Source organism: Phycodurus eques, chromosome 12 (genome assembly GCF_024500275.1).
Source record: "Phycodurus eques isolate BA_2022a chromosome 12, UOR_Pequ_1.1, whole genome shotgun sequence".
In the NCBI taxonomy this organism is placed as follows: domain Eukaryota; kingdom Metazoa; phylum Chordata; class Actinopteri; order Syngnathiformes; family Syngnathidae; genus Phycodurus; species Phycodurus eques.
This window is the reverse complement of record NC_084536.1, coordinates 136,952-149,860: the sequence shown is the minus strand read 5'-3', so window position 1 is coordinate 149,860 and position 12,909 is coordinate 136,952. Positions and strand designations below refer to the sequence as shown.

The 12,909-nt window shown below is 44.0% G+C and overlaps 1 protein-coding gene across 3 annotated transcripts in view; it reads left to right on the top strand.

Moving 5' to 3' along the window:
* Nucleotides 1-12,909, top strand: part of ttn.1 (titin, tandem duplicate 1) — a 192,266-nt gene that overhangs the window by 55,794 nt on the left and 123,563 nt on the right. For 2 of the 3 annotated variants that reach the window (XM_061692804.1, XM_061692802.1), the window contains 21 exons: nt 43-324; nt 512-790; nt 927-1,205; nt 1,286-1,564; nt 1,642-1,929; nt 1,995-2,273; nt 2,346-2,645; nt 2,722-3,000; nt 4,718-5,008; nt 5,768-6,055; nt 6,169-6,294; nt 6,744-7,020; nt 7,251-7,434; nt 7,780-7,860; nt 8,464-8,731; nt 9,173-9,244; nt 9,351-9,437; nt 9,616-9,948; nt 10,689-11,090; nt 11,311-12,558; nt 12,814-12,885. In XM_061692804.1, coding sequence (XP_061548788.1) covers nt 43-324; nt 512-790; nt 927-1,205; nt 1,286-1,564; nt 1,642-1,929; nt 1,995-2,273; nt 2,346-2,645; nt 2,722-3,000; nt 4,718-5,008; nt 5,768-6,055; nt 6,169-6,294; nt 6,744-7,020; nt 7,251-7,434; nt 7,780-7,860; nt 8,464-8,731; nt 9,173-9,244; nt 9,351-9,437; nt 9,616-9,948; nt 10,689-11,090; nt 11,311-12,558; nt 12,814-12,885 — 5,994 coding nt within the window. Of the gene's footprint in view, nt 1-42; nt 325-511; nt 791-926; nt 1,206-1,285; nt 1,565-1,641; nt 1,930-1,994; nt 2,274-2,345; nt 2,646-2,721; nt 3,001-4,717; nt 5,009-5,767; nt 6,056-6,168; nt 6,295-6,743; nt 7,021-7,250; nt 7,435-7,779; nt 7,861-8,463; nt 8,732-9,172; nt 9,245-9,350; nt 9,438-9,615; nt 9,949-10,688; nt 11,091-11,310; nt 12,559-12,813; nt 12,886-12,909 lie in introns of those variants that run through there. The other variant, XM_061692803.1, reaches the window with a different exon arrangement.

Here is a 12,909-nt window from a genome sequence, read left to right as displayed (position 1 = left end):
ATAGTTTTTCCCTCTTGACTGAGCATTTTGTCTTCTCTACAGATCCGCCAACATTTGTAATTAAGTTGGTGCCTTCGCAGCTGCTGAAAAACGGGCAACCTTTCAAGTTGTCTTGCAAAGTGCACGGCACGCCTGTTGTCATAGTTTCATGGTTTAAGGATGGCAAGGACATAAGTTCCAATGACAGATGCAAGATGTCCTTTGATGGTTCCATAGCAACTTTGGAGATTGACAAATGTTCCTTAGATGACAGTGGCGAATACATCTGCATGGCATCCAGTGAGGCCGGCAAAGATGAGTGCAGCAGCTCAGTTAACATAAAAGGTAACAGCCAGCTTGGTTTGTTGTCACAAAGTTTCTGTCTGGTCTATGTGCAGGCTTCCTGAGGCCGATCCAAGTTCTCAGTATTATTGGACACAATCAAGGGCCCTGCTGACCAGGCTGATATTGTTGCCACATATGAATGTGTGAATTTAATATCACTATAGTTACTATCATTTCCTGTTTCTAGATCCTCCCTCGATTGTGACACCTTTGGAATCGCTCGAAATTGTTAAAGGATCCAACATAGTCATGGAAGGAACCATTTCAGGCTCTGCACCATTTGAAATATGTTTCTTCCACAATGATAAGCCCATAAGAAACAATAAAAGACACAAGATCTATGTTGAGAATGAGACAATTTCCCTCCAAATCTCAAAGTGTGAGGGTGGAGATTCTGGCTTGTACCAGTGCACTGTGGCTAACGATGTTGGCGAGACATCCTGCTCCTGCCACATTTCCCTGACTGGTCAGTAAAAAGACAGCCACTATCTGTCATTTAGCTCATATATCATGCAAGTCTTGTGACGGGTTCTGTTGTGAATGTAGTAGCCAGAATGTGGCAATTTGACTTTTGCAAAAAAGTGTAACATTTTCTCCCTCAGAACCACCATCTTTTGTTCACAAAGTTGAGGATATGTCATGCTCAGCGCACTCAGATGTTTTGATGAGGTGCAGTGTGTCTGGATCACTTCCCATGACAGTGTCCTGGTTCAAGGACAATCAGGAGCTCACAGAAAACCAGCATGTCAGCATGTACTTTGAAGACAAATGCGCAGTGCTGACTCTGAAAAATGTTGATTTTCGTCACGGTGGAAAGTACATCTGTCAGGTTCAGAATGCAGCCAGTAGTAAAAGATGCACTGCCATCCTCATAGTGTCAGGTTTGTGTTTGTCTTCTTTACATCCAATGCCCTTGCTTGGAAAAATCTCAGCAGCTAATTTACCTTGTTCTATATTGCAGAGCCACCAAGTATTGTAGAACATTCAAAGTCCATTTGTGTGACACAAGGTGACACAGCCACGCTTGAATGCCGATTCTCAGGCACCGAGCCGCTCAAGGCTAGATGGTTGAAGGCTGGAAAGAAGCTGAGCTCAGGTCCGAGATACAAAGTACTGAGCACAGACTTCAGATCTATACTTAGGATCTTGAAAACAGAGCAAAGCGACAGCGGTGACTACATGTGTCAAGTAGAAAACAACACTGGCACAACATTTTGTGAAGCCACAATCACAGTCTTAGGTCAGCTCAACCTTTCATTCCTTCCATTCTCTTTCATCCTGACAGCCACTTTAACCCACTTTCACACTCTGACACAGATGAAATTATTAAGCCAACTTTCACAAGAAAACTGAAGGAGACAGAAGGCATCACAGGTTCATCCGCTCATCTGGAAACGTTGGTATTAGGCTCGTTGCCGATGACCATCCAGTGGTTCAAAGACAACAACAACATCCAGACAGATGATAAATGCAAGTGCTCCTTCTCTGAAAACGTTGCATTGCTGGAAATCAATCTTCTGGAGAGCCAGGACAGCGGCAGCTACGGCTGCGTGGCCACCAATGCAGCAGGATCCACCAAGTGTTCTGCCATCTTGGTTGTTCAAGGTTAGAACACACTCTCTGCATTGCAGTTGAATAAGATTTAACGAATAAGGTTTGTCTTTCAACAGAACCACCAAGTATTATTGAAAGGCCACAATCTATGAATGTTTTGCCTGGGTCAAAGGTAAAGTTTCACGTCCGTGTGTCTGGCACACCACCCATGAACACCAAATGGTTTAAAAACACGACGGAGATCCACCCCAGCGCTGACCAGTCTATAATCAGACACAATGGCTCTACGTCTTTGGAGTTCGTGTCTGTGACACCCTCTGATTCCGGACTTTATATCTGCAAAATACACAACAACATTGGTGCCACCTCCTGCCAGGCCACACTTTTTGTTCCAGGTCATTATTGGTCCACATCACTTGGCTTCCCTTGTCCAGGTGACTTAAGTAACTCCTCTGTGTTGTCTCCAGAACCCCCAGTTCTTGCAGAGCCCGTTCACTTTGTGAAAAAGTTGAGGGACCTACACTTGGAGAAGAGCAAGCCTCTGAGTCTGGAAGTCACATTTGCTGGAACGCCCAGAGTGAATGTGATCTGGAAGAAGGATGGCAACCTCATCTGGGCCTCCTACCAGTACAACATCATCACCACATCCACCTCCTGCATTCTTGAGGTTCTTAACTCTGACAAGCTAGAAGCAGCAGGACGATACTCTTGCGAAATCGACAACGGAGTCGGAAGTGAAAAATGCGATGCACATGTGTCCATTCTAGGTATTAAATGTGCATGGTAACGATGTATTCATGTCCCTCCCTATATTACACTCAACCCTGCTTATTCTCACTTCAGAGCGACCATATTTTGTCGAAAAGATGGAGCCGGTTGAGGTAATGCTGGGTGATTCACTCACCCTCCAGTGCCGAATTGGAGGAACTCCTGAAATCTCTGCAGCTTGGTTTAAAGCTGACGGGAAACTGCGCCAGTCCACCAATTGTCTGATGGACTTCACCAAAGGTCTTGCCACATTAAAACTGCTGCAAATAACCAAATTTGACCACGACAAGTTCATCTGCAAGGCTGGGAACATTGTGGGCTCAGCCTCCAGCAGCTGTAATGTGACCGTGACAGGTGATGCTCCTTTTCAGACATTCCTTTTTCGTGTTATTCCATTTGGAAAAGACATCTCTCTTGGGGTTATCAGATCAGTGGATCAGTGGACGAGTGATTAGGAGGTCTGCCTAACAGTTCTGAGGTTCAGGGTTTGAATCTTGGCTTCAGCCTTCCTGTGTGCCTGTTCTCCTTGTACTTGTGTGGGCTCACTCCGGGCACTCTGGTTTGGTTCCACATTCCAAAAACACGCAGGTTAGGTTCATTCAAGACTTTAAATCATCCTGAGGTGTGAATGTGGGTGTGAATGGATTTTGTCTATACTATATGTGCCCTTTGGTTGGCTTGCCGGTGACCAGTCCAGGGTGTACCCATATCCTCGCCCAGGGTCAGCCAAGATAGACTCTAGCTCATGAGGATAAGTGATATAGTGAATGGATGGATGGATTATACTGAGCGGGAGACTGGAGCTGATGGAATATGAAGGTGTTTTTCATGAATGTAGCTTTATTTTTGGGCTCTGGTAATAGCATTCGCGCTGGCATAGAAGTAGTTAGTGTTTCCCAACCTTCCTTGAGCCAAAACTCATCTTTCCCCTAAGAAGAATCTCACAGCACACAACCAAACCATTTGACTACAGACTCAGCACAATAATCACCGCATAACTGCTAACATAATATGTTTTCTATCTTGTCACACTAACTACATGGCTCCTCTTGGTAGGGTTTGATGCTTATTTCTGACTCCAAAAACCTTTAACCTTTGCGTGCATGTGCACTGGTAGTCAGCCAGTGTTTGTGAACTAGAAGAAGGATGTGAAAAAAATGCAACTGGACTCTTGATAGTTTTTGAAGGTGTTTCACCTTTAACCCAAAAGGCTTCTTCACTTAATATTAAGTCTGGAGTCTCCCTATTTATATCTCTGGTGGGTGTGTCCTCTAGCGGTAGTCATATGAGGGTTATTGTTGTTGTTGTTGTTGAGTCCAATTTACTCAGTTAAATTTTGGTGATTACCATGACCTGATTCACTGAGAATCTACACAAAAATGCACTTGTGAAATGTGCAAACACGAAGGCTGTGATCTTTTTTACACTGACATCAAACTATGTACCACTAACCAACAAGCTAGCCGCATCATTCATTCATCACTAATGCATGTTGCACAATGTGCACCCTTTACCCTCAAAAGACAGAAACTAACCTTAACTTCACCGCTACTTTGCTTCTCTCAGTACGAGTGCAATTTGTCAAGAAACTGCAAGACTTCTCTCATGATAAAGCCTTAAGGCTTAAGTGTACTTACACCAGCAGCCAGAGGGTCACCATGACCTGGAAGAAGGACGACAAGCTGATCTGGGCTTCCTATCAGTATTATGTGAAAACCAGTGACTCCTCCTGCGTTCTTGAGATCCTCAACAGTGACAGAGCAGCATCAGCAGGAAAATACACTTGTGAAATTTCCGATGCGGGAGGCACTGACAGCTGTCATACGTTTGTTAGAATAGGTAACACACTAACAGGCTCTTATTTTCTAATGGTCACATCCCCTCCTTAGACTGTAGACACCAATGTTAACCTCCTGCTACTTGATGGTGATGCATCCGAACTTTGGATCTTCCTTTGGGTTATGTTTCCGGGTTGAGGTCCTTTAGTTTAGGAGGACAGGATGTTGCTGGACTGTTTTGGTAAAGCATCACGTTATGACCTGTGTCTCTTCACTATCTTCCTTCATGACAGAACGTGCACTTCCTCCGGGCTTCATCAAGTGTCCGCCAGAGTCCATGACGGATTCGGTGGGTAAGACAGTCACCATGGAGACTCGGCTTTCTGGCTCCCAGCCTCTGAAAGTCATCTGGCACAAGGACAACAAAGAAATCTGCCCCTCGGACAAATACGATGTCACCTTTGAGAACAACACAGCTGTTCTGTTTGTCCGAGACTCGGTCACGTCTGACTGCGGCGTGTACACCTGCAAGGCCTCCAACGAGGCAGGAAAAGCTTCCTGTCAGGTTTCTCTCACCATTTCAGGTATGTGTTTCTATTCATTTGATTTCCATGTTATTATTATCTCATTTTTAAGCTTAAGGGCAGAAGATTTTGAGTAAGGCTACATTTACACCATATCCCCACCAACCATGGCGACCTCGTTTCAGGCCACCTTGGACAAAACGGAATGGTTGTGAGACAGCCTTGCGGGATGGGATGGGCAAACATGATAGGCCATGATTGTCAAAGTTTAATTTGAAGAAAGCCTTGACAGAATTTTAGGGATCCCATCAGAATGTGGCGGTCGGGAGGGAACGTACTGACGTGGTAAAACATGGGCCGAAACGTAGTGCGCCTTTGATCCTTTGGGACTTAGCCGTCCTGTCTCCCCATGGCCCATCACTGTCACTGTGATAGACCGCGGAGAAACTTAGCAAGACTTGAATACAGAGTGGAAAAAAATGGCCAAAATCCCTCGATGGGATTCAAGCAAACGAGGCTGCCGTGCCTCCCTGTAACATAAAATAAATTTAGCCTAAGGAAGCAAGTCCTCATTAACTACTCCATTGTAACTTTGCTTCACAGTATGTAACATAGCAACATCTAGTCCATGCTATTTTGGAAAGTAGTGTTTCTTTCATTCAATAAAACCAGGAAATCTTAACAATAGAAGAAGATCAAGTTGAGCTCGCAAATACAAAAACATCTTGTGCGCTTATAGCTGAAGTCTGTCTACAAGAAGTGTGCATGCATGATGTTCACTTGTGCGTATGTGCTGTTGTTATGCCATTGGTCTTTTAGAAAGCGCAAAGCCTCCTAAATTTGACGTCCCACTGCAGCCAGTGACACTGAGTGAAGGCGATAATCTGATCCTCAAATGTCATGTTAGTGGCGCTCCTCCACTCACCATCAACTGGATGAAGGACAGGAGGGAGCTCAGGTCCAGCACAAGCACAAAGATCACTTTTGTCAACAGTACACCCTGTCTGGAAATCAGCCAGGTGACCAAAACCGCAGCAGGGGATTATCTTTGCAAGGCCAGCCACGCCACCGGGACGGACTTCTGCAAGGCTAAGGTCACCATCAAAGGTACATTGGGATGGATGGATGGATGGATCCACATTTAGTGCCAACCACACTGTGTTCACATCAGGGATGAAAATACTTGCTATTTTAGTACTCACTTCAGTTGCATTCTCTAGATAAAGAATCTAAGGCCACTCCAGCCATCTCTGCTATTGTCCCCACCACCGCTGTCCCAGAACCTGTGAAACGTCGAGACAATCTTTTCTTCATCGAGGAACCAAAGAGTGTTTGTGTCACAGAGAGTAAGTTGGTCCAAACGTTCTTCATCCCAGCCACTGACAAATGATTTGGATGTTCTCACTACCTGCTGCTACTTCTCAGAACATGCTGCAATGTGACTAATGAACCTGAATTCATCATGTCAAATATTTACAGGAGTCCTCCTCACATGCAAAATAGTCCACAATGCTCCACTCATACAGTAATTCACATAATTTGAATGGATGCAATTAGATTTTTCTGGGTTGTTCAAGATTCACCATTAATCCAAAAGGCTTCTTCAGTTCTCACTCTTAGTTGTGAGAACTGAACCCTAACCCTCACTTGAGGGTTGTTGTTGTTACCAGGTGTGGCTGATGAATTTGGAACTGAAGAAGCCTTGTTGATTGTGGATAATCATGACCTGGATGTCACAGACACAACTCCACTCATAAACATCACATACAATGTGATATGTGTTCTTTTCCCGCAGAGGGCTTGGCCACCTTTATCGCCAAGATCGGAGGCGAACCCATCCCCAGCGTGAAGTGGATGAAGGGCAAGTGGAGGCAGCTCACGCCCGGCGGTCGCATCTTCATGGAGCACAAGGGCCAGGACGTCAAACTAGAGATCAAGGAGGTGACCAAGTCAGACTCCGGCCAATACCGCTGCGTGGCCTTGAACAAGCACGGCGAGATTGAGTGCAGTGCCGAGATGACAGTGACCAAAAAAAAGCAAGTGACGCAGGACATCAGGATCCAGCTGAAGAAGTAAGTCATCAGAGGTTAGATATGTTATCCTTTGTTGTGTTTTTTTTTTTTTTTTGCTGTTTGCAATTGAATTCCTTAAAATAACAGAATCCCTTTTACATTTCTATAGTGACAACTGTCACATTTTTACGCACATTGTTACATGTACTGTACTGTATTGTTCTGTAAATACTGTACATATCAGGTGCATTGTGGGATGTCATGTTCATGTTTCCTCCTGTGTGTGCTAGGACCCCCTCTAAGCAGAAGAGTCCCAAAAAAGAAGAAGAGATGAATTTAGTAGAGTTGCTCCGAGGTCAAGAGCCCAAAGACTATGAGAAGATTCTGAGAGATCACCAAATCTACGACTACCGAGCCATCCTCCAGGCGGTGGAGCTCCTGAAGCGGGAGAATGAGATGGAGGCTAGAAAAGTGGTGAGAAACTTCCTGTCAGGTCTTATGAGTGTCGCTATGAAGGTATGTTACGGTATGGACCATACTATGGATGTAGGCAAACTGAAGGTGAGGTGTTCATTTAAACCAGTCGCACTCAGTGCCTGTCCCAAGACTGGATAAATAGGGAGATTTGGGAAAAACCTACACCTAAACTTCATCCAAAAAAATGGCAACCCTGAATAGGGGAAAAACTGAGGAGAAGAATAATCCATTACTTACACTTTCTCCTTGACCTTGTACTCACTTTAGTGTATACATGCTTTTCTATGTCTTTTCCAAAGAATGAATGTGTTGATTTTAGGTCATTGTTGTGTTCTCTTGCAGGAAGCGGAACATGGCAGCCCGGTTGAAGAAGAAGATATGGCCCGCCTCATCCAGCAGCTGGAGGGACGCATGGACACGGAGGTAAAAGTCCATCAGATTTTTAAAGCAATGATGGTTGTGATCACTAGAGAACAGGTGGAAACATTTATTCATCAGTATTTTCATCTCTTTCCCATACCTTGCTTTCTGTCTTGTTAATTTGTTTGGGCTTCTCATGTGGAAATCACGAGTAAAATGCCAGTGGCTTGGTCCTCACCAGACTAACCCAACAAGGCTGACAGACTTATTCATAGAATACCTACAACTCCTCACTTTACACAAGAAACCATGCACTTTATAAACTGACAGTGTAGCTCTGGCACTCTGCACTTTATAAAACCCATTTTCCAGGATGTATTTTGTGTGAAATTATTTTATTGTTGTGTAACTTCTGATTTCCTGATGTGGAGTTTTTGGTACCTACCGAGGCACCCCAATTGCAATCAAAAGTTATGCTAACTTGGAGACATTTACAAACATTTTAATGTGAAAAACGTGTAATAGCATACTGTTGTTCATTAATGTGCAAAGTCGCTTTTGACTAAATAATATACAAGATAAAGAAACATGATCATGGAGTGCATTTCAACAAAGCACTAAGTTGATCGACTGATAAAAGGATTCAATGCGGTTCTCATTCCACAGCCTGTAACTGTCATGGAGGACATCAGTGACCAGACCACGTCTGAAAACAAGAGCGCTACCTTTGACTGCCGGATCAGGATCAACTACCCGGAGATCACGCTGACCTGGTACAAAGGAACCCAGAAATTAGAGGACGGCAAAAAATACAGCATCAGCAGCGACGGTGAATGCCACAGCCTGAAGATCCACAACTGCCAGGCCAAAGACCAAGGCGACTACCGGGTGGTCTGTGGTCCTCACATCTCCAACGCCAAACTCAGCATCTCTGGTAAGAGCAGGAAAGCCACATTAATCTTAAACACGTCGAGTTCCTTACTTTGAACCATTGCAGGTATTTGATCTGCTGCTTCAGTCCTTGGTCTTTCGTCTAGTTCTTCAGCAGTGGCTGGCTTCGGACAACAAATGAAGCTTTTTTTTTTATGCATGCATATTTCTTAAAAAAAGATTTCTCCAGCCAAATTTTCTTGCTTGCACCAACTTTGGCTCACTGAGTTGAGCTTGCTGATGCCAAACACGACACTACCGAGCTCAATGCTAAATCTTCTCGGCCAGTTGATCTGTTTTGTTTGTTTTATGAAGCCACATTGAACACTCAGGACAAGCCAGCAGCCATTAGGCCAGAACACAATCTAAACAAAAACCACTACCCTAATTAGAACAGAGTATTTTGCCTTTGCAGCTTTAACATTAGCTTTCTCTATCTTTTAAGTTCCCAAAGTTCACAGAACACCAGAGGAGACTCCCTCTGCACCTGTAACTCGGCCACCCACTCGACTTAAAGGTATCTGCAAATACCTGCTCTTGTTCTTCCTTATTCCCGGCACTTTTGTCCTCTTGTGACGTGTTCCTTGCTCCTGAAAAGTCAAATGAGTGCCAATATTTTAAAGAACCTGATGCCAAGAACCTGGAGATGATGGCTGCTGCATTGCTTCGACAAGAGGAACAGGTGGTCCCTGAACAGGTCGTCCCTGAAGGTAAGAATATCAATATTCATCTTTAGAGGCGTCTCTTAAAAAAAGTGTTTTGTTTGTGTCTAGAGTCTTATTGTGTTGCGTTTAGCATTGCTGTTAGTCTGTCAGTGTTTGTATTTCTTTTACATCTTTCTCAAATGGCAAAAGTCATTGAAGTCATTTTTCTCTTTTAACCTTGAAGAATTTAAACGATACAGAAAAGAAGAACCACAACCTGACCCAGAACCACAACCTGAAGCGGAACCAAAAACAGAAGTTGAACCAGAACCTGAACCAGAAATTGAACTAGAACCTGAACCAGAAATAGAATTACAACCTAAGCCAGAACCTGAAGTGGTGGTGATCACAAAGGTCACTGCAGATCACTTTGTATCCCAGCCAACATCTGACTCTCGAGAGGCCCCAAAAGAGACCTTGGCTGAGTACAAAGTAAGACCACTGGAAAAGAAAGCTCAAGCTGAAGCATCCAAGCTTGAGCCTTTCAAGAAAATAAGGGAAGAGTCTAAAGTGCAAGGTAACATCTTTTCATTCTTTACTTGTCTTAATTGGGCGCATTTTTTATTGGCCCTAGTTTAAGCTGTTTATGAGTGCATACTAATAGAATGCATTGACAGCATTTGCACTCATGTGAAGAACTCTCCTTGAAATCAGTCTTCTCATTGAACCGAACTTGAATTGTAATCTTAAAAGCACTAGTTTCAACAAAATTTTATTCTTCCAGAAGCATCCATCCATCCATTTTCTGAGCCACTTCTCCTCACTAGGGTTGCAGGCGTGCTGGAGCCTATCCCAGCTATCATCGGGCAGGAGGCAGGGTACTCCCTTAACTGGTTGCCAGCCAATTGCAGGGCACATACAAACAAACAACCATTCGGACTCACAGTCACACCTACGGGCAATTTAGAGTTGTCAATTAACCTACCATGCATATTTTTGGGATGTGGGAGGAAACCGGAGTGCCCGGAGAAAACCCACGCAGGCACGGGGAGAACATACAAACTCCACACAGGTGGGGCCTCAGAACTGTGAGGCAGACGCTCTAACCAGTCGTCCACCGTGCTGCCTCTTCCAGAAGCATGTATCTTAAATTTTATCAGCCCTAAAGCAGAACCTGCTTCTGTGCGAGGTACTGCACAGTAAACCTGACAAATGCTGTTTCTTGTGTGTGTGTCTGTGTGTGTTTGTTTGCTTGCTGTGCACTTGTCAGTGTTACTTTGCTTTTTCAAATTAATAATCTTAAAAATCTTTTCGAAGTTATCCCAGAAACAAGACAATCTGAAGCCATCACCGAGGAGTCCCCCAAAACACTGTTGTTTCCCCACAATGAGCCACAAGAACTCAACAATCTTCCAGAAAAAACAAAAACGAAAACGATACGTGGGGAAGCCAAAAAGATTCCAGACCAATCCAGGATGATGCCTAAAATCCCAAAGACTCTTCCAGAAAAAACAAAAACGATTCTCGAAGAAGCCAAAAAGATTGCAGATCAACCCAGTATGGTCACTGAAATCCCAAAGATTTCAGAAGCTAGCACAACAAAACAAATGTCTCCTCAAGAACAAATTAAAGCAGAGAAAAGGCCAGAGTTTGAGGAACGAGACCTTGCTCGTCTAGCTCATCTGCAAGCAAAAGATTCAAAAAGACATCAGCAACAAGGTAGAATTTTTGAATTTTTACTCATCTTATTCCTGTATTTGTTTGTGTGTGTTTTGTTGTTGTATACGTGTGTAGTGTATGTAATGTAGTGTTATATATGAGAATAACCTGGAGCTAAACACATAATAAAATGTAATCTTTGGTCTGTGTCACTTTCTTCTTGGTCACCACTCAATTGTGCAAATCTTCTATCTTGACTGGAACGTGATCAACAATCCAGCTCGTCCTGAGGCTGAGCACAGAGCTGAGGAAGTGTCTTCATTCAAGGAGACTCAAGTAGAAACGATCTCTGCACTGGATCACCAAGTCAGAACCTTTGACAATCAGACGAAGGAAAAGGGGGATGTTCCTGCCTGGTACCGGACTGAGCCCCTTGAGGAACTACAGTCCACAGAAAAAGCAGACAAACCTTTTGAGCACAAAGACACCTTCCGTCATGTACAAGATACAGACGGGACACCTCCACCAAAGACACGTGCATCCTACAAAGATCAGTTGCAAGTAAATCAACTCAAGGAGGCTGATGTTAAAACAGAAGCATCATTACACAAAGAAATAACAGAACCGTGTCAGCAAGCTGATTCTTTTGAAGCAAGAGGCTTTCCTCCCTCCAAAGAACTAATGAAGTTACAGAGTCCTCTTCAAGAGACACAAACAGCAGCGACACAGAAGATAAAGCGTAAAGTTACCTCAAAAACCAAAGAGAAGGAAGCCGAAGCCAAGGTCGTCAGCTTGAAGCAAGTTCCAGTAAAACCTGTGGTGCCTGAGAAACAAGTAGAAACTCATCAGGCAGAAGTGAGCAGGCATCTTGACCAAGAAGTCAATGTTCATTGTCTGCATGACAGTGAGGGTCAGGAGCCAATAACAATTAGAGGGAGTAAACATGTCTTCACTGCAGCAGAAGAAACAAGTCAACTTGAAGAGGTTGCAGTTGTTCACAAAATGGAGAAGGAAAAATGGAAAGAGACAAAAGTGCCAAGTGCAGAAAAAAAGAAAGCAACAAATGTACCAGAGGAGCAGATAGAAGCTGATCCTGTTGAAGAGCAAGGCCTTCCTCCCTCCAAAGAACTGATGAAATATCAGTCCGCTGTGTGTCTTGAAGACCTTGGACATGTTGAGAAATTAACTCCTCCAACAGGCAGAGCTCCTCTTCACAGAGAAATGGTCCAGTATTCAGCAGAAGTCACTCCCTCTCAAAATTCTCGAGTGCATGAAGCTCTGAAGGATCAGGCTGTGTCCGTAAGCAATGTTCCTTCAGAAGAAGCATTACCCCTTCAACAAGACACTTCCTCCAAAGAACTACCACAGAAAGTTCTTCCCTCTGAGATTCCTCTTTCTTCTACACCAAAACCATCTGCCAACTGTGTTGAAATGCATTGTCCTGACCAAGTGAGAAGTGAGCCTTCATCAGGAGGAGAAGCTCACAGGAAGCGTACACAAATGAAGGAAGAACAGATGCTTCGTGAAGGTACATTGGTTAAGCTCCAACCTCTTTAAAGACTTGCCAAGCTCACACATATTCATCTACGTCTCTATCTTCTTATCCTACCAGCACAAACTAAACCAGTTTGTCAACTTTTAATCTTCATGAATTACTGCTGAATGTGATGCTTTAGCAAAAGACCGTTGTTGTCTACGCCATAATTGTCACTTTGATGTGGCTCATGTCTGGAATGAGCTTGTTTTTGCGTGGCCATGATCGTGGCATTTGTTGTTCCACCAGCATCTCCTCCGGAAGAGAAACCATCTGTGGCCACATCTTCACCTTATGCCAAGAAGGTCTCACCACCTTCAGGTAGTGTCTTCTGGTCTGTGAACG